Below are 22,703 nucleotides of genomic sequence, written 5' to 3'. Positions count from 1 at the left end.
GTTCAATATACATGGCCAGGCTGCTATAGCCAAACCTTTGGTCACTTGTGCCAATGCCAAACATCTGTTTTCAATGGTGCCAGCAGCAAAAATATTGGGCTGTGGACAATGTGAATCATGAATTGTTCTCTGATGAGTTCAACCTCACTGTCTTTCCCACAACCAGGAGAGTTACAGTGTGAGGAAGCCCCAGTGAAGTGTCCCACCCAGACTGTTGCATGCCCAGAGTAAAGCATGGGGGGTGGATTATTGATGGTTTGGGCAGCAATATCATCCCATTCCCTAGGCTCAATACTTGTGTTAGATGGGCACATCACTGCCAAGCTCTACCAAACCATTCTGAAGGACTATGTGCACATAATGGTTCAAGCATTGTATCCTGAAGGTGGTGCAGTGTATTAGGATGATAATGCACCAATACAAAAAGAAAGATTGGTGACAAGAGTGGTGAGATGAACATCATAGTGAACATCAAAGTTGAACTTTTCCCATGGCCTGCACAGTCATTAGATGTAAATATTATTGAGCCACTTTGGAGTGTTTTGGAGGAGCGTCCAAGGAAACGTTTTCCTCCACCAGCATCACAAAGTGACCTGGCCAATATTCTGCAAGAATGGCTCAAAATCCTTCTGGTCACGAAGATAATTTCTGATTCATACCAGTTTGAATCAAGTGATTAAATGTACATTTTATTTAAATTTGATTTAAGGGGCACTGTACAGTCCTCATGACAAAGAAATGGTGCTCATGAGCGAAAAAAACAGTATATGACAAAATACGTTAAAATAAATTCACAGTACTCAGAGAAAAGTTGGAAAAACTACCCGGATGACCTGCTATTTTTGAAAGAGATACAGCAATGTACATACAATAGAAACTTTCCCACCACATGAGTTCAGAGGAGAAGACTTTTGAACTGCAGTTGAGAAACTGGTATGTCACATGACAGTAACAACACAGTGAATGCAGTGCGTCCAGATTACAGACATACACTACATAGTACGCAGAGCATATCCAGATGCTGTCACTCTGCAGCTCTCAAACCATATGGTTGTTATGACTGCACAGTATTGGAAAAGTGTGATATTGTGATATTTAGTTTTTCTGCGATTTATATGTTGTGATACAGTTTCACCACATGGTTTGAATGGCTCTATTTAGAGAGAATGTATTCATTTATATTGAATCGGAGGATTTTGTAGGGGAGTGAATTATGCTTAAATTATAATAAACAAATTACAAGCATAGATAAATACAATAGATCAAACATAAAAGTAAAATAAACAGCACTTTATGGTTTATGGAGTCAAACAGCATTCAGGTTCAGGAATTGAATAACAGGGCATCAATATACTTCCGGCCATACATACACTACCTGACAAAAGTCTTGTCAAAAGTTTTAGGAACAACAAATAATAACTTGACTTTTAGTTGATCATTTGGTTTTGAGAAGTGGCTTATATGTAAGGCAAAGGCCTCTAGATTACGCTTATTTTACCAAAATAAAATATGATCATGGCTTGATTTTTAATCATTTAATTAGGACAGTAAGGTCTGACTTTGCTTAGAAAAAAGTCTTGTCACAACAGAAATAATGTCCAGTATAGAATATAAAGTCATGGTGCAGTGGAAAAAGAATTATTACTGTGTATGACTCCAATGAGCTTGGAGGACTGCATCCATACAGCTCTGCAATGACTCAAATAACTTATTAATAAAGTCATCTGGAATGGCAAAGAAGGTGTTCTTGCAGGACTCCCAGAGTTCATCAAGATTCTTTGGATTCATCTTCAATGCCTCCTCCATATTACCCCAGACATGCTCAATAATGTTAATTTCTGGTGACTTGGCTGACCAATACTATATATGATTGTGAAAGTGATACAAAAGTCTGGAAGTCAAGTATATTTACATACTAGCACATACTAGCATTAGCACAGCTAATTTTAATAATAACTTTGTGTTTATCTGAAAAGAACTAAACACACAAAAAAATCTAGAAAAAATCAACCTAACAGAAGATTTTGATGAGATGCATAAAAACTACTACTACACACAGGAACAATTCGAGAACAAAACATCTGAATGCTGTCTTTAGGTGTGGAAACCATTGTATAAGCAGAAGAATACAGCCAAGTCCATTGAATTGTTAGAAAATAATCTGATTCTCATCACTGTACTGTTCTTTTCCCAATTATTTGTGTAGTTGACCTGTCTGTAAAGCACTTTGGTCAACATTCATGTTGTTTTAAGTTTGCTATACAAACATTAACTTGACCTGACATGGCCACATCACCACCTTAGATGTGCATTAGTTCTCTAATAATTCAATATATATATAATGATACTTTAACTAATTGGAAAAAATAATATTCTATCAAACCCTACTGATTTTTGAGTTCAGTGATTATTGATTAGTCCAATAATTGCTCTAATAAACATTATATCAATCAATCAATCACCAAAATAGTTGTTTGTAGCAGTTATACACTTTCAGATCTGACAGATGAAGGTTATTCGTCTCACCTAAGAGGAATAAGGACAATCCCAGATACCAGATTGAGCTGCTCCACAATCCAGACCCGACTGGGAGAGTTCAGCTGTATGAAGACACGGCGTAATTAATTCATGAACATTTCACAACAACACATCAATCAACTGAGACACACACAGTACTAACATTAAGCGGGGAGATGTTGGTGTCAGATCCAGTCTTGTAGATCCAGTTCATGGTTTTCTGCAGAATCACAGCCTGGTGTGTGAGATGCTTCAGGTACTCTGAACTCTCCTGGGTTTTCTCATGTGCTTCTCCCACCTTCAGTCAAGACAACAGTTATGCAGACACCTTCAACATTTCACCACAACATTATCATTTTGTTCACTAGAAAATGGTTATAAACATGACAAGAACTTCACTATCATGACAAATTCATCTACATTCATTCATTCATTTTCTTTCAGCTTGGTCCCTTATTTATTAGGGGTCGTGACAGCGGAATTAACCGCCATCTTATCCAGCATAAGTTTAATGCAGTGGATGCCCTTCCGGCCACAACCCAGTACTGGGAAACAACCATACACTCTCATTCACACACACTCATACACTAAGGCCATTTAATTTTATTAAATTCACCTATACCGCATGTCTTTGGACTGTGGGGGAAACTGGAGCACCCAGAGGAAACCCACACCCACATGAGAAGAACATGCAAACTCCACACAGAAATGCCAACTGACCCACCCAGAACCTTCTTGCTGTGAGGCGACAGTGCTAACCACTGAGCCACTGTGCTACTCCATAAATTCATCTTGATAATGTCAAATAATTTAGTCAGAAAGCTAACATGTATGTGATTATAATCTGCCAAAATAATTCAGGTAATATAACACAAGATAACTGTATTTACACACCTATCTATGGGTAGAGTTACACACATCCAGGAGAGTTACAGTGTGGAGAAGCCCCAGTGAAGTGTGCCACCCAGACTGTTGCATGCCTAGAGTGAAGCTATTTGAGGACGCACTGAAACCATTTTTTTAAGTGGTAATACGAGCACCGATATTATTTCTTGTCATTCGCAATATTGATAGCTGTATTGTTTTGGAATATATCAGTTTTCCCAGAATGACACCATGTATTAAAAGATATTCTGTATCGCATGAGAAACGAGTGATGGAAATATCAAATTTCACATACTTCTTTTTTCACATAAGCTTTTAACCTTGCTTAAGGTGGTTGTGGACTTGTGCGGGAAGTGGATAATGCAAATAATGGCAGATTGAAAAGCATTTTATAATACATTTTGACATAGCGAACATTACACCCACGTGAGTCCAATATGCTTGACTTGTTTACTGTTGGTTACTAGGTGACCAATACTACAGTCAGCCGCTCTAACAACCTGATGGAAATGCACCTAATTCACATTTGGAAATGTTAGGATGGAAACAGGTTTAATGAGACTAAATAATTCTAGGACAACTTCTTTGTAATTATAGATAAGAGTAACTCAAACTTTTCAGTAGCACATTTTTTACAGATTCAAACTAAGGACATAATAATAATTCATTGTACATCATTTCTGTTAAGTGACACTTTTGTCTAAGTAAAGTCAGACCTTACTGTCCTAATTAAATAATTAAAAATCTAGCCATGATCATATTTTATTTAGCTAAAAAAAGTGTAATTTAGAGGCCTTTGGCTTTCATATAAGCTACTTCTGATACCAAATGATCAACTAGAAGTCAAGTTATTATCTGTTGTTCCTAAAACTTCGATAGGCGACAAGACTTTTGTCAGGTAGTGTATTAAATCCAACAATAATGAAAATCTTCAGAGCTATGGATCATTTTTAGGACAGCAGAGACTCACCTGGTTCTTGTATATGCCGTAACGTTCCTTTTCATGCTTCAGAGCGACCCGGAAATCTCCTTTACTTTCGTACGCCTTCGCCAATAGGTGATGACTGAAGAGGACAGGATGAAAGAGATTTCATATACGTTTTCCAACAGTTCAGATCTAATACTCAGTGCTGTATCAATGAGACACTGTGTTGTGTGTTTCTGTTTACTCCTCACCTTTGTGCCAGTTTGAGAGATGAGGGTCCTTGATATTTGGAGGTCAGCAACAGGGCGTTTTCCAGGAACTTCAGGGCAAGATCACAGGCCATCATACTATGAAGCACAAGACCTATCTTACTCTGTACAGGAGATAAATACATAAATATATTAAGGTGTCATGTGTATTCATTAAATTCGTTGTATGCAGTATACTGTAAAAAATATGATCAATATGTTATCCCAACATATGTTTTTATGTTAATTAGGACTTAAGTTAATCATAAGTGTAACTTAATTTTTAAGTCATTGTAAAGAAAACTAAAGCTCACATGAACCTTAAGTAGTGAAGACGTTTATTTCAGCATGTTTATGTACTTGCAAATTACCAAGTATTGAGTAGGGGCTGGGATGTCATTCCCTCATAGCAAACTAACAGTAAGAGGATTAAGAATATTGTGGCTGAAGCCATCAAACTGATATTAAAAGAGAAAAGGAGCGCCACTCCAAATGAAGAAGCAAATAGTCAGACTTTGATTGAAGATTACCAAAACAATTTTTTGTTATTCAGCGAATTAACTTGGACAGATTAATTGTTTACCTAAAGAATAACAATGTGCACTCGCAAAATAAACTTTGTAAAGGTTTTTAAAGGACACCTATCAAGCAAAATCAACATTTCGGAGCTGTTTGGAGAGAAATGTGTGTAAATATATAGTAGTGTGTACACAGTAATATTAGACTGATATACAGTTGAAGTCAGAATTATTCGCCCCCCTGAATTATTAGGCCCCCTGTTTATTTTTTCCCCCAATTTCTGTTTATTGGAGAGAAGATTTTTTTAACACATTTCTTAACATAATAGTTTTAATAACTCATTTCTAATAACTGATTTATTTCATCTTTGTCATGATGACAGTAAATAATATTTGACTAGATATTTTTCAAGACACTTCTATACAGCTTAAAGTGACATTTAAAGGCTTAACTAGGTTAATTAGGTTAACTAGGCAGGTTAGGGTAGTTAGGCAAGTTAATGTATAATGATGGTTTGTTCTTTAGACTATCGAAAAAAATATAGCTTAAAAGGGCTAATAATTTTGACCTTAAAATGGTTTTTAAAAAATTAAAAACTGCTTTTATTCTGGCCGAAATAAAACAAATAAAACTTTCTCCAGAAGAAAAAATATTATCAGATATACTGTGAAAATGTCCTTGCTCTGTTAAACACCATTTGAGAAATATTTAAAAAAGAAAAAAAAAAAATCAAAGGGCGCTAATAATTCTGACTTCAACTGCAGCAAGCACACATGCAGCATCATAAGACATTAATACTAGATTAGATTTAGGTTGTGATGTATTGTGATCAAAGTTCAATGTTGTGTTAGAAAGTGATCAAAATTCAACGTTGAGCCAACATCTAAAAACAACATCATGTTAATGTCAGAAACTGACATTTATTCAACCAAAATCCAATGTCTGATAGACGTCATAGTAGTAACGTCCACACAATGTCAAGCTGTAACATCATTAGATGTTGATATTTGGTTGTTTTTAGGTTGCGTTGGAAAGTGACCAAAATCACTGATTTAAACCTGATTTTTATTTCACCCCCAAAATGCAACGTCCCCATGACATTGCGGTACAATGCATACATAAATCTGATGTCATGTTGACATCCTGTGCCAGCTGGGTCTTTTTACATTTCTTAGGATCAAAATCGCGGTGATTTTAAGGCCCATCTCAATGTGACATAGCATTGTGGTTTTACCCACCCAACAATACTGACTGATAGAAAAACTGAATAAACTGCACTGTGTTTTACCAAAAAAAAATCAGCTTTTCTGCTTTAAAATAAGCTGCCTAATTCAAATGATGGAACTATCTTTACTGGCTGGTTTTTATATAATTATTTTTTATATATAATATAATTTTTATATTCTTTATCATCAGATTTCAATCATTTTAACTCACATCCAGTAAAGCCATCTCAGGGTGATCTTCTCCGCACACCAGCAGCATCAGGTATCTCGCACGGTACAGCAACCGCAAAGCGGTCACTGACTGACCGCCAGCAAAACAATACAGACCCAGGAGCCTCTACACAGAAAGAAAATTGCTCATCTCATTTCACTCCATCTTTTTCCTATAACCCATGAAGCTTTGCATGAATTATGGGAGTAACAACGGTTAAACTGTAAATAATCAGTGAAGTTTTATATAAAGTGGGTACAATAACATATTATTCATTCATTCTCTTTTCAGTTTAGTTCCTTTATTAATCCGGGGTCGCCACAGTGGAATGAACCGCCAACTTATCCAGCACATGTTTTACACAGCTGATGCCCTTCCAGCCACAACCCATCTCTGGGAAACAATCATTCACACACATACACTACGGACAATTTAGCCAACCCAATTCACCTATAGCGCATGTCTTTGGACTGTGGGGGAAACCGGAGCTCCCGGAGGGAGCTCACACGAACACAGGGAGAACATGCAAATTCCACACAGAAACACTAACCAACTTAGCCGAGGCTCAAACCAGCGACTTTCTTGCTGTGAGGCGACAGCACTACCCACTGCGCCACTGCGTCACCAACATATCATTATTCTCTTTACAATTCAGACATTGAATATTAAAAGTAAACAAATTACATTTAGCAAATTACTTTTAGCAGACCAAAAATTGTCACAAGCCCTAGTCTGCAGTGCCCATTTGGGACACTAGAGGACATACAGACTTTGTTTTCTGTGAACACCAAATCCCATATTATATAGTATCTGAATGCAGCCTTGATGATGCAAGCTGAGACTGCATATCTCAAAGATGCAATGTCAGACACGATTCCCTCAGTGGAGCTAGTGATGTCACTGTGAGGGGTAGGGTTAGGGGTGGGCATTAAAAAGCATTCCATGAAGCTCAGATTGCAACTGCACCAGGTCTGCATCTAGACCCTCTCTGTTCTTTTGCTTTCTCGATTTGTCTATGGATTTCAGCTGTGCGTTGTAATCTTTTTTAGTTCTATGTGTATTTACGTTTGTCTCATTTGTCTTCTCATTGCTTCTGTATTATATTACTATATTACTATTTAGTAATATATTATATTACCGGCCTTCTGTTCTGAGTTAGTTTGTATGTTCTCTCCATGTTCTTGTGGGTTTCCTCCGGGTGCTCCGGTTTCCCCCACAGTCCAAAGACATGCGCTATAGGTGAATTGGGTAAACTAAATTGGCCGTAATGTATGTGTGTGAATGAGAGAGATGTTTCCCAGTACTGCATTACAGCTGGAAGGGCATCTACTGTGTAAAACATATGCTGGATAAGTTGGTGGTTCATTCCGCTGTGGCAACGCCTGATGAATAAAGAGACTAAGCCAAAAGTAAACTGAATTAATGAATGATATTACTTGGATTACTACGCTCAAAAAATGATGGTTATTCAAACTATACTTATTTAAATTCAAATCTAAAACAACACAATTATTGAGGGGGTTTTATTGCGACGTCTTTTTTATGTTTAATCCACTTAAATCTGTAACACTTAATTCCTTCATGTTGTCCCAACACAGATTGATCGTGTGGAACCCAGCATTAACAGTGCATGTTAAAATAAATAAGATAAATAACCCCATAAACTATATAATAAATATTTCTGTACTGTAGGGAAAAAAAGAAAAAATTATCTGGAGAACAAAACGATGGACTCCAACAGGTTGTGGACACAGATATGCTTCAAATGTCACATTTTGACCCTGATGTTATGCTAAAACACTTAGAGCAGTGTTGGGTAAGTGATTAATTGCTAATTACATCATTATTGATTCATTTATGAATGGACCGCAAACTTATCCAGCATATGTTTTACGCAGCGGATGCCCTTCCAACTGCAACCCACTACTGGGAAACATCCATACACACTCATTAACACACATACACTATGGACAATTTAGTCAATTCAATTCACCTATAATGCATGTCTTTGGACTGTGAGGGAAACCGGAGCACACGGAGGAAACCAACGTGAACACGGGGAGAACTCCACACAGAAATACCAACTGGCATGTATCGCCTTAATTGCATCATTATCTTTATTTAAATTACTTTTCTAATTACTATGTCTGAAAAGTAATTTAATTACCCATTCAGGAATTTAACTACTAAACTAAATACTATGGAAATCCCCATAAATCTTAACATGTAGACAATAGAAATTAAACTCTTTTTAAAGTTTATCAAACAGGACTTTATACCTATAGTAAAAAAATTGCACTTTAGGAATTGCCACCTTATTTCATACTTAGTGTTGGGATAAAGATAATATTTACAATATAAACGTCTTTTTTTCATTTAAGTAACTAAATGTCCTTCTTGGTTACTTTTTTTAAGAAAGAAATGTGAAAGTTTGTGTTATGTTTTTGCAAGCGTAAGATGTAAAGTAACCTTAAAACAATTTTACTGTATTTTAGAAAAATATACTGCAGGTAACGATAATTAAATTACCTAAAATTTAAAAGTAATCCCTTACAATAGTTTTTCAATGGTAAAGTATTTTATAATAAGCAATTTTACTGTATTTTAAACAGTATATTATAGGTAACAATCAATAAATTACATAAAAATTAAAAAGTAATCCCTTACATCACTTTTTTAAAGTAATTTATTACTGTAACTAGTTACTGTATAAATTACACCCAATACTGACCAAAAAGTTACCAATGTGATTTTCATAACGGATACAAAATAATGTACAAAGCCAAATGCACCTCTTTGTCCGTTTTCACAGTATGGATTATTTGTAGCACAATTTTAATTAACTTATTTATTTAAACAGACTTACGTATTCCTGTATAGTGCTGGGATGCTCAATTCCCAGGACTCTCTCACTGATCAGCACTGCCCTCTGCTGGTGACTAAGCGCCTGACAGCATCAAACACAGACCATTCATTATTTCAGATAGGCCTTTTTTGTCATATTTATTTGAACTTCAGACATCTGAGACTAAAGAACATGTGATACCTCAGCATATTCTCCGAGGATGTAGTGTATTCGTCCAAGCAGCCGCAAACACACACAGACATCCTGATGCAGAGCCCCATAGACATTAGTGGAGAGAGCCAGAGCCTGACTGATTAACTCACAGCCCTCTTTCAGACAGCCTTCAAAAACAAGGCAAGACACATATTAAATTAGTTTTTATATTGCTTTTGATTTAATATGTGCTAGGATTCATAGGATTCTGGGATGCAGTTCAACAGATGATTCATCTGAAAAATCTACCTTCTGCCACTTTTCTAAGTGATCAACTAGAGGGCAAGCTATTGTTTGTTGCTCTTACAACTGTGATTGACCACAAGACTTTTTTCAGGTAGTGTACATTATCCTATAAAAATTGTTCAAACAATATTCACCTTGCTGGACCTTCGACTGGCCACGGTGCAGGAGATAAAGAGCATCACCGGCCCTCGGACAGATGTGCTTTACCACAGGGAAAATATTAAGGATGTCCTCTTCAGTGAATACAACTTTCTTTCCAGAATCGAACTGATACTCTCTTAAAAGAATCTTAAAAAGAAAGAGAGATCCAGAGGGAGAGATAAACACAGAAACTGCTAACAAAAATCTTCATTAAACATAATTTTATGTGTAGGCCTTGCATATTGTGCTGCCCTCCACCCTGATTTCTCTCTCTCTTGTCTATAAATACTACCTTCTGAAGCTAGGGAGCTGAGGAACACTTCTCCCCAGCTCTTAAGTGAAAAAAAGTTGGTTTTGTGATATTGTTCACTTGTGGTTGTGTGGTGATTTTGTTCATTGGTGTTTGTGATAGTTGGATTAGGCATCCTTAATGCCTAATTAATATCATTGTGCCTCCATTTCTATTACTATTTATTATTTTGCGTATTTAATTAAACATTTACTTCCAAGTGTGCCTAAAGGGTGAGTGCCTTATTTTATTTTGTATATCTTTTTACCTGTTTATGGATGAGAGAGGAGGCTCAGGGAAGTTTATGTTGTTGATTTTCATCTTTGACTTTTGCATTAGGTAAACTGGTCCTCTAAACTTAGTTAGCTGCTTTCTGTTTGTTGTTTTAGGCTCACTCAGTTTGACATATAGTTTCTGTTAAAGTTCCTGTATTTCTAATTAATAAATTCTAATGTTTATTTTTTCTAAACCTTGAGACTCTTTTCTCCAATAATATCCAGCTGCAGTCCCGCAGAACAACACACATTTTAGGCACACACAATCAAGGCAAACCATATATGGTTACGACGGATGTTAATGTTATTAATGTCTTCTTGGACATCATCATCGATATATTTTGATATATGTGGTTAATAAATATTGTACAAAATAAACAATAGTTTTTACTTTACTTTATTTCACAAATATTGCGATCGAGACGGGCAAATGGGGAGCATTGTTTCCGATCGCCATTCAATATAATAGACTGAAGAGATTTCTATCAGTCATCACAGATGATCAGTCATTATTATCTGAGTAAATATCGCAGATACTTATTTGCTGGCTTTGCTGAAAGATCTAAATTGGACAGGTTTATTTTATATAATGGATTCATTTATAATGAAGGAAATAATAGCAAGTTAATATAGACAATAATACATTTTACATGTAATAAATGTATAACACTATATTAATATTTTACTCAAGCGATTTAATAGTGTGTATTTGCCTAATTTTGTAATAACTTTTTAATAAATGATTTTCCACATTAAATACTGTAGTAGGCCTAATTTATAGTAAGCAATATATTGTTTTTAAACCAAAATTTAGCAATAGAAACAAATTAACTATTAAAAATAATCCAAAAAATAATAATAATAAGTAAATATATATATAACTAACAGCTGTGACAGTTTAGTAAAATATATTAGTTTATAATCAGATAATCAGTTAAGATAATCAGTTTATAACTATATATTTTATATTATATATTGTTTAAATGATTAACTATAGTAATTCATTTTAATGTGACACATTATTGTTTGCTTTTTATATTTTACAACAAAGTGATTTTAACTAAGTATGATAATATTAAGAATCAGGATTAGTTTATTACACTTAATCCTACAATTAGACGGTCTGACGGTTTTCTTTGTGTATGTGGACACGTAAATAAAGTCATAGGTGTCTTAAAACCAATTATTTTTATTTACATAATTTGGGTTCAGAAATTGCAAAAATGTTAAAATGATCGTTACGATACAATCATAATGACTGAAATGGGATACCATATTTAACTATTTAACTAAGGAGTTAAGTTACCACATATGGTTTGCCTAAATTGTGTGTGCTAGATTGTGTGTGCCTAAAACGTGTGTGGTTCTGCGGTTCTGCAGCTGGATATATCTCCTTCACTCTGGGGCTGACGATTGAAGTGTGTTCTCCATGTTTTTTTTTATTAGTTCTAATTCAATATTATTTACCAAATGTAATCTTTGTTACACCTTTTAAACAAAACTCCTAGACTTTAAAAAGGTCGTAACACATGAAACATATAATGATTCACTCAAAAAAAGACTTTTGCTGCTTGTTCAAACTACTTATTTAAAATGAGTCAAAACAACATAATTCCTATGTTTTTTTTTTGTGGAAACTCAACTCCTTTATGTTCAATCTAGTTAAATTTGTAAAAACACTTTAAGTAAACTGAATGGATTTGTGTTGGGACAACTATAAGGAATTGTGTGGAACCCAGCATTTTTACAGTGTTCATTAAATAAACAGTCAAAAAACATATAAAGGCAATTTTGATTAACAAAACAACACATGCATACTTTCTTTCTGCAGTAAACCATCAACTCCAGAAGGTTATTATGCTGTAAATCATGTTCAGTTTCTTCATAAGACCCTGATGTATTGTTAGGAGCCATTTGTACTCATTTTTATTTGCCTATGTATATTTTTTAACTCTCAAAGTGCCGTCTCCATGGACCACATTTTGAAGTAAACCATTATGAATGACCTGTCATACTTACTGTATACAGGGCAAATGCTAATTATTTTTTCGAATTCAAATTCTGTTATTTCTTAGCCATATATTTTAAATAATGTGTCAAAACAAGCAAACTCTAGTTATATACATATATTTTATTTCAGCATATGTTTTCTTTTACATTTAAAAAAAAAATGTAATAAACTAAACCTGCACCTAACAGTCTGCCCCGGTCAGTGTCATCACCAGGCAGTTATAAAATACATGAAGTACATTTAAAAAAACTGCTATTTTGAAAAGATGTAAGAAATATAATTAAACCATATTGGTAAACTGAGTTAATACATTTGACTTTTGTTAAAACATGTTTTGGTTGTACCAATTGGGTAGCGCACACGGACAAAGGAAATTAAGAGCTGTTTAAAATGACAACCCCATCTTTCAGTGAATCTAAGACATTTTAAAACTTTTTAAGACCCCACAGACACCCTGTTTATTGTTCCACTGTAGACTAAAAACTACCTACATCTTCAATGGTCTGAGGGTGAGAAAATACTTGCAAATTTTTAATTTCTGTCTGAAGTATGCATTTACATTACGCACAGTCTGAAATACCTGAATGCCAGTTTTGATGGCAGTTTCTCTGAGCAGGGTGATCCTCTGCAGTCTGCATTTGTCCACAGCCTCCTCCACACTAACACTGCCAGACAAAAATGAAATCAGAGCTTTTCAAACATTCTTTAATAGACTGTGTCTCCCATTATTCACTCACCCCTTCAAACATGTTTGAGTTAAAATTTTTTGTTGAATACTAAAGATGTTTTGAATACTAAAGATGTTTTGAAGAAATAATTGACTATTACTATTACTATTAATTGACACTAACAATTGACTTCTATAGTGTCAATGGTTAGTGGCAACTATTGATGTCTATCCGAGTCAATGGCTACTGAATTCCAACATTATTTACTAGTGGTGGGCTGTTATCGGCGTTAACGTACTGCGTTAACGTGAGACTGTAATCGCGCAATAAAAAAATATTGCTGTTAACCTATTCTCAAAGTTGGGTTGGAAGCTAGGTCTATTCTATGCAAGGTCTATTCTGACTTTTACCTTGATATTTTAGCGTGGATGTATACCTGACCGGTGAGCTGTCTGACAAAAAAGTGCCCTTCTGAATCAAATCAGCAGGATGCCTGACTTTAACTGCCGTTTGGCAGTTTCACTTTAACTCATGACCATTTCATTCATGCCCCCGTGACAAACTGGGGTATTAAACGCAAATTACGAGTAAGGACTGGTGAGAGTGTTATGGAATTTAATAACGTACATCAAACGGTAAGAAAAAAAAAGCAGTTCTGACTTTAGCAGTTCGGATTAAGGTCATCAAAAATCGCAGTTTCGAGCTACACCTACAGTTCAAAATTCATGTTTAACTGAATAAACAGTTAGTTTAACACAAGTACATCTTATTGAACAATTTATTTTCATCACCAATTATCATAGTAGAAAAGTTACTTATGCAGTTTGTGATGCATTTTGGAAACAAGAGATGAGGCCCTGGTCTAATGTGCCACATGGCTTGAGAACCCGTTCTCTAATACTTATTATTCGGGTAGCACACATATTCTGAATGCCTTCGGCAGAATTCAAATGAACCATTTTAATCTAGATTAATCTAGATTTTAAAAATTAATCTATACCCACCTATATTATTTATTTACTCCAAGGGCCATTTATATCAAAGTTGATATTTAGCCACACTACAGTATATTGGTGTTTCATAACATCTAGTTTTTATGAGGTGGGTTGTTACCCCAACGCTCAACCCCCAACCTGGAGAACCAGGATATACACATGCACTATGGACAATTTAGTTTACCCAATTCACCTAAAGCACGTCTTTGGACTGTGGGGGAAACCGGAGCACTCGGAGATAACCCACACCAACATCTAGAAAACATGCAAACTCATACAAAAAAGCCAACTGACCCAGTTGGAACTCGAACCAGCGACCTTCTTGCTGTAAATTTTCATTTTTGATTGAACTATCCCTTTAACTTAACTACTTGAGTCATTCTAAACCCCATGTAAACTTAAACCTAGGTTATCTTTGTTCACACAATACAATCCCAAACCTAGGATTAACATCCAAATATGCATAATTTTGTCAGTCAGTCAGTCAGTCAGTCAGTCTTCATTAATTTCCCAAAGGCAATTTGGTTGCAGCATACAAGCATGTCACACATAATACACAAAAGCACATTATACAATACAAATTCTACCCAAAATTTAAAAACTTTACAGCTGAGGGGATGAATGAAAATTTAAACTGATTTGTTTTACTAATAGGAGTTTTGTATCGAATACCAGAAGGGAGAAGATAAAACTTGTGGTGCATAGGATGGGAATCATCTGACAGAATACTCTGAGCTTTAGTCAAAACTTGTCTTTGGTATAACTGAGCCATGGTCATCTGTTTTCTCCCTGTTATTTTTCCTCCTAGGTTCACAATTTTCTCCAAACAACTCTTATTTTTCACACTTAGAGAATTGAACCAACAAAGCAAGGAAAAAGATAACAGTGACTAAATGTATGAACTGTAAAACATGCACATGAGTGATTTATCTATATTAAAAGATCTTAGTTTCTGTAAACAGTATAGTTTTTGTTGTCCCTACTTTGTTGTCTCTTTTGGTACAATAAGAGATCGAACATATTCAGTATGTGACCAGTTTACATAGTTGTTGCCTCAAATATATTGTCGACTGCTATTAAGTTTTTTCTGAAAATTGCTATTAAGACTTTTCAGACCATAAAGGTAAGAATTACATTTTTTTTTTTGTCAAAATTTGCATTTCTTTCCCCATCATACACTGAAAAACGTTTAAAAAGAAATGTTATTGGCTGTCGAATGCTAACAATCCAATTTGATGTGGTGTTAAGGCCAATTTATATTTTTGAGTTCATACGCTAGTTTCTCAAAAAGGCACAACTCTCAAAAAACATGACACGTGAGAAAACGTGAGAAAATGTCACATTCGCCACCTGTACCAAGACGACCAATCACAGATGTCATCATTGTGACATGTAGTTACATTTTTTGAGAGGTGCATGTCAAGGTCTGCATCAAGGTATGATGAAGGGTGTGCAATTATTTTCCAACAATATATTTTCTTCCAGAGAAAGTCTTATTTCATTTTGTTTCAAAGGAAATTAAGCATTTAAAAAAAATAAAATTTTTTTAAATATTATTATTTATTCATTCACTCATTCATTTATTCATTCATTCATTCATTCATTCATTTTCTATCGGCTTAGCCTCTTTATTCATCTATTATTCACCCTAAAATATTTTTTGCCTCCTTAAAAAACTTTTCCCACTTTAAACTACAGAACGAACCACTGTTGTCCAATGACTTGCCTAATTTACCTTGTTAACCCTTTAAATTGCACTTTAAGCTATACTAGTATCTTAAAAATTAGTCACCGAAACTATTATGTTTAGAAATGTGTTGAAAAATCTCTCTGTGTTAAACAACACTTGGTAAATACTTTAGAAAGAGTTTAAATTTAACATGAGTGCTAATAATTTGGACTTCAACTGTATATTGTGATACAGCAATTATTTGAAGTATAAATCTGGCTTTAAAATTGCAAAATCATAACCACAGCTAAATAGTTTGTGCTTTAAATGTGTGAAACGTCCAGGGTTAAAAGTGCTGTTTAAAATATTGGTAACCCAGGATTAAGTACAGTGTGAAAAGCCCTGTATAAGATCCCAGCGTGGTCTTTATTTGAGTGTTGAGTGCAGCCCCTCACCAGCCCAGGTTGTAGTGGTAATACTCCAGAGCCTCAGTGCTGATGGCTCTCCACAGGTCGCTGGGAGTGAGGGTGGACCAGATGGTCACCGCACCACCTTCAGACATTCGACTGCGTCTCCTGCGACTCCTACGTCTGGAAGCTAACCTGTCGCTCTGCTGAATGACTCCGGCATCGGCGAAGGAGCTCAAGAAGCAGTTTAGGAAATGGCTGACGGAGGCGGACAGAGCAGATGGTTCCACTGCCTGCACAGAGAGAAAAAGAGGATTAAGGATACAAGTTTTGGCAAAAGAATCCTAACAAACAGTATTATCCTACAGAGTATTATTAATATCATAAGACATTTCTGGACACTCACCAAAAGATATGTCTTAAACAGATGCTTTGCACATCTGGTGATCAGCTCACAAAGTGCAATTCTCTGAAAGAGGTTCAGAAATATATATTAATATATATCTATTTTTTTCTCACGCCATTATTGTATAATGTAGGCAAGGCTGTCATGCACACATTCTTTAAAAACAAAAGAAAATATTTTAATGATATGGAAAAAATTACTACTATAATTTTGCAAACTGTATATATTTTTTATTTTAACTGAACTATTTGTTGAATTTGTTTAGGGCTAGGCAAAAAAATCTAAACAAAATATATTATTTCTGTTGTGATGTGTCGGAAGCCAGTTGATCCATCTGCAATGCTTTATTAATGGTACAGACAATAGTAATCAGAAAAGGTTTGGGGCAGGCAGAGAACAATCATAGGCGATATAACAATCAAAGGGCTCAAAACACAGGTAAGACAAAAACACTATGAAGAACTGCTCAGTAATGACTGCTGGGCAAATATAAGCTTTGTCCCAAATGGCACACTATACACTATGTACTTATGCACTTGCACCCAAATGAAACACTAATGTTTTTTACTAAGAGGAAACTTGTTATTTTTAGAGTTTTCAGTGTGAAAGCACTACTTACACTATTTATACAACAAAATGGCGTAGAACAGTGCAAAAGTATGCGATTTGGGACGCACAACAAGACTTCACGCTAAACTGTTCAGAAACAAAGACTTATATGCACGAGTACAAATTGGATGCACCTGCCAACACAATCAGTCCCAGACAAAAAGGCTTATGGGGATTTGAGTCCAAATAGAGCTGACTAAGGCCCAATCCCAATTCTACCCTTTAGCCCCTCCCCTTACCCCTCATTTTGCACGTTCACGTGAAGGAGTAAGAGTGTCCCAATTCTCTTTAGCTTGAAGGCGTAGGGCTAAGGGGAAGGAGTAGATAGCACTTTGAACTGAGATTTTTCAGGATCACACTCGAAACCAAGGGGTAAAAAAATTTCCCAGAATACACCAGCCACAACGGCAGCATAGCTGCACCCGGAAGTAAGGAGGTCCACAAATTAGTATTTTTTTGTCATTATTACGAATTTTTACAACAAACAAGCATGTGTTTTGATACATTCATACCATTATGCTTTTTAAAAAGAACTGGTAAAATAAAACCCACTAAATTTCCCTATCTATAATCCATAATAATAACTTGTACAGCAGTCCCACAACATTCTGACACTCCAATACCCTGTCAGAAAAGTCTAGTGGCTGGGAATGAGCTGTTTACAGTGTCTGCTATAATGTTAATGTTGTTTTTGGTGTGTTTACATGAATATGGCCACTGTGGAAATACAGTAACATAATATATATATGACATAATATACGCCTTCAGTGATTTCCTGAAGATAAATACCAGAAATAACACAACTGGAATAACTACAGCAGTTGCGATCAGCTGATCTCATATGAAGCAAGAGATCGCAATGACATATGATGACGACATGTACAGGTGCTGTAGTGCTGTCCCAATTCTTAGGGGTAAATTTTGAAGCCCTTCCCCTTCACACTCGTTTTTAAGGGCCAAGGGGAAGGGGTACAAAAATAGAATTGAGATTTGAGCCTAAAATTTGGGTGATAGAACTGAGCTTCAATTACAGCAATTTCATTTCGACTGGATGCAGCTTGAGAGCCCTAAGAGACTTTTTACAACATTTAAAAAAAAAACTTTAAAGAGCTCCAATTATGGGATTTTAGAAAATTACCATCCATGCAGTGTGTAACACAAATGGAAACATCCAGCTGAGGTTTAAATCTGAAAGTGCACCATGCTTAAAATTATTGATGCTTTAACGAAATGGTCGACTCAGGGTCGAATAAATGAATCATGTTGGATCTTTTGCCTGAACGCATCAACGTCGATACGGCACATCACCAAATATGTAGTACCAGATCTGGTAAAATGTGAACGCACCTTTCCCTTCAGACAATAGTTTTTAACTTTTAATGTTTACAAAGCAAATCCAATTAGATCCACCTATTTGGTGTCTCATAAAATGTGTCTACTAAAAGACAGAAAACATTACTTTACAAACTATATTGTAAATAAATCATATTTTCATATTAGTCAATAATATTACTGTAATTAATTTAAAAACTGAATAAATAAAAATGTACAAAGATTTACACAAGTAAATAAATAGACTCAATGATTGGCTAAAAATCTGTGGAAGTCTGTGGATTTCTGTGTGCGCAGAATCCATGTGGACCTAGATATAAGGCAACAATTCAGCTGCATAAACTTACAGTACAAAACAAAAATAAGTTCCACTAACTTTTGTGAATAAATGAGTTTGCTTACTCAAATGTTTTGAGTAATTTTAACTTATGAGGTTTTACAGTGTGATTTGAGGCTTGAGTAAAGCACACACTCACGTATACATGATCAAGTCTTTCTTTCAGTGGGATCTCCTCAAGGTACTCCAGCACGGTGCCCAGGTATCGGATGTTGATGCCATGCTGATGCAGAGCCTCTGTCAACGTCACACCATCTGTAGGCATCGATGTGTGCTCAAGACAACTTTTCATCTACAAACACACACAGTCAAAGATATAATTCTGCACAACAGACATCAGGAGATTATCATCTGTCACATCTCTGAAATCCTCAGACTTACAAATGCAGGGATCTGATTGGAAATGAGGAAACTCGCTGCATCATTTATCTGCTGTTTCTGTTTCTGGATTTCTTCAGTACTTTCTTTAGGGAAACGTACACCTGTTAAGGCAAGACACTGCTGGTGAATGGGGTAAAAAGCATTGACCACAATCAAAAAATTGTTAAATATGAAAATCAGGCAGTTTTTATGAATTTGCATACATTTTACACAAAAGTCAGATTCAAAATTCCTGTTTGATTTATCTGACATTTTAAAATGAAAGGTTTTTACAAAGGGGATTTTGGAAATCTATTTTGACCAAAAAATACAGCCAAAAAAAATCTTCAGAATAAATAGTACATAATCAGGTATGTCTCTCTATAAAAATCTTCAGAATATAGATATTAATAAACCTGAAGATGGTTGTGTATGTACAATGGGGTACGGAAACTATTCAGACCCCCTTAAAATTTTCCCCTCTGTTACATTGCAGTCATTTTCTAAAGTCATTTAAGTTCATTGTTATCCTCATTAAATGTACACACAGCACCCCATACTGACAGAAAAACACAGAATTGTTGATGTTTTTTCAGATTTAATGAAAAGAAAAACTGAAATATCACATGTCCCAAGCATTCAGACCCTTTGCTGTGACACTCATATATTTGACTCAGGTGCTGTCCATTTCTTCTAATCATTCTTGAAATTCTAGCTGTTTCTCAATTCCAAGAACGCAGAGAACGGACTTGCGCTCTTGTGGAGACCAGTATTGCCAAGTTATCTTGGAAGAACGAACTCGAGAGACTGCAAAAACAGAGAACGCATCCTGTGAGAAATGACATGCTGCTTTCTTCACTAGTTCTTCCTGATGGTCACATGACTTAACGCGTTTTTAACAGGAAATTAATTAAACACTACAGCATTAATACAATGATTTATTGTTTTCCCCTTTTCACAATATATACTATGCATAAAGACCTTACAAACATACGTTGCACAAAACAAATAAAACTGATTTTAATAAAAATTTCAGCAAATAAACACCCTTAATGTGTTTGTGCCTTTATTAAGAGTTTCATGGTTAGGTTTACTTTCACCGACTTATTTAGGGAAACTCCTGAGACAAGTAAGTTATATTTTGGAACTTTAATAATAAATCTATATAAAATGATGCGCTTCCCACCTCCAGTCGCAATGACTTCTGGGACTTCTGGAGCAAGTTCAGTGCTCAAGTCTGCATCGGTGCATCCTGTATATCAAGAACACATCCGGGAAGTTTCACGCGTTCTCCGTTCTTGCGGTCTTGAGTTTTGGAACTGAACTTTGGTAGTTGATGATGACGTTACACGAGAACACGAGGACGCAAGATCACTGAAGAACGCATATTGAGAGACAGCCTATGTTCTCCACCTTCATTGGGTCCAGTTGTGTTTGATTATACAGATTGGACTTGATTAGGAAAGCCACACAACTTTCATGTCAGAGCAAATGAGAATCATGAGGTCAAAGGAACTGCCTGAAGAGCTCAGAGACAGAATTGTGGCAAGGCACAGATCTGGCCAAGGTTGCAAAAAAATTCTGCTGCACTTCAGTTTCTAAGAGCACAGTGGCCTCCACAATCCGTAAATGGAAGAGATTTGGGATGACCAGAACCCTTCCTAGAGCTGGCTGTCCGGCCAAACTGAGCTATCGGGGGAGAAGAGCCTTGGTGAGAGAGATAAAGTAAAACCCAAAGGTCACCGTGGCTGAGCTCCAGAGATGCATTTGGGTGATGGGAGAAAGTAGCAGAAAGTCAAGGTTCACTGCAGCTTTTCAACAATCGGGGCTTTATAGCAGAGTGGCACATGTATGCCCGCATGGAGTTTGCTAAAAAAACCAGGCACTGCTCATCACCTGTCCAATACAGTCCCAACAGTGAAACATGGTGGTGGCAGCATCATGCTGTGGGGAGGTGTTTTTCAGCTGCAGGGACAGGAATACTGGTTGCAATCAAGGGAAAGATGAATGCAGCCAAGTCCAGGGATATCCTGGACAAAAACCTTCTCCAGAGTGCACAGGATCACAGACTGGGCAGAAGGTTTACCTTCCAACAAGACAATGACCCTAAGCACACAGCAAAAATAATGAAGGAGTGGCTTCCCAACAACTCTGTGACTTTTCTTGAATGGCTCAGCCAGAGCCCTGACTTAAACCCAATTGAGCATCTCTGGAGGGACCTAAAATTGCTGTCCACCAACATCTACCGTCGAACCTGACAGAACTGGAGAGGATATTAGTAATATCAGTAAATATATAAGTAATGCTTCTATTTGTGACCCTGGATCACAAAACCAGTCGAAGTGTTTACACATCATTATACATAATTGTTTAGAGATCTAGCCTGAGATACAACTATTTGGGAAATCTGAAATCTTGAAATATTGAGAAAATGGACTTTAAATTGTCTGAATTAAGTGCTCAACAATGCAAATTACAAATTTAAAAAACGAGTTTTGACAGATTTACAGTAGAAAATGTACAAATTTCATCAGGTAACATGATCTTTACTAAATATTCTAATAAATTTTGGCATAAATGTGAAATACATAATTCTTTACACACACAATGTATGGCTATTAGCAAAAATATACATGTGCAATATATTACTGGTTTTGTTGTCCATGGTCACATTTAGCCATGGACATATTTATAAGAATTGAGAAATCTCTTAACAACACACCTGAACAGAAGACGTTGGGGTTGAATTGGACATCAAAAGAATTCCTGAGGGATGAGAAGATTTGCTTTATTGAAGAGCCCTGCTGGATGTTGCTGTTTTGGTGTGGCTGCTCTTGATTCTGCTCTGGGATGCTGACAGTATTTAAGGGAAGCTGTGGTGCAGTGGATAGGTCGATCTTTTTCACCGATGCGTCATCAGATTTGGAGATTCCTCTGTGATGATCAGAACTTTGTGAGATGGTCCTCATAAACATCTGGTATCTGGTGTCACATAACAAGAGCCTTGGTTACACTGTATTTTGCGTATCATTAGATCGCTGAGATAAAAGAAAGTTTTACTAGACCAAGGCAAGCATTTCATTTATTTGATCAAAATTGCAACCAAAACATTATGATTGTTTACATTTATAATAACTGCTTCTATGTAGATCTATTTTTATTGAATGAATTAAATATCATTTATTTTAAATTAATAAATAAAATGTCATTTATTCTTGTGGTTCAAAGCTGAATTTACGATATTAATCCTCCAGGCCCTGGTGTCACATGATCCTTCAGAATTCATACAAATATAATGATTTGAAAATAAAGAAACATTTATGATTATCAGTGTCAGAAACAGTTGTGTTGCTTCATATGTTTGTGCAA

General features: G+C 35.8%; 1 protein-coding gene across 2 annotated transcripts in view; it reads right to left on the bottom strand.

The window, feature by feature from the left end:
- Positions 1-22,703, bottom strand: part of LOC130215288 (clustered mitochondria protein homolog) — a 50,535-nt gene that overhangs the window by 2,485 nt on the left and 25,347 nt on the right. For both annotated transcript variants that reach the window (XM_056447212.1, XM_056447213.1), the window contains exons 12-25: positions 22,057-22,316; positions 19,356-19,456; positions 19,114-19,266; positions 16,697-16,759; positions 16,339-16,583; positions 13,132-13,216; positions 9,970-10,123; positions 9,578-9,717; positions 9,398-9,478; positions 6,532-6,657; positions 4,579-4,700; positions 4,373-4,466; positions 2,681-2,815; positions 2,527-2,600 (exon numbers count right to left, since the gene is read on the bottom strand). In XM_056447212.1, coding sequence (XP_056303187.1) covers positions 2,527-2,600; positions 2,681-2,815; positions 4,373-4,466; positions 4,579-4,700; positions 6,532-6,657; positions 9,398-9,478; positions 9,578-9,717; positions 9,970-10,123; positions 13,132-13,216; positions 16,339-16,583; positions 16,697-16,759; positions 19,114-19,266; positions 19,356-19,456; positions 22,057-22,316 — 1,833 coding nt within the window. The remainder of the gene's footprint in view (positions 1-2,526; positions 2,601-2,680; positions 2,816-4,372; positions 4,467-4,578; positions 4,701-6,531; positions 6,658-9,397; positions 9,479-9,577; positions 9,718-9,969; positions 10,124-13,131; positions 13,217-16,338; positions 16,584-16,696; positions 16,760-19,113; positions 19,267-19,355; positions 19,457-22,056; positions 22,317-22,703) is intronic.

Source organism: Danio aesculapii, chromosome 21, assembly GCF_903798145.1.
Source record: "Danio aesculapii chromosome 21, fDanAes4.1, whole genome shotgun sequence".
NCBI classification, from domain to species: Eukaryota; Metazoa; Chordata; class Actinopteri; order Cypriniformes; family Danionidae; genus Danio; species Danio aesculapii.
This window is presented reverse-complemented; position numbering and strand designations above follow the sequence as displayed.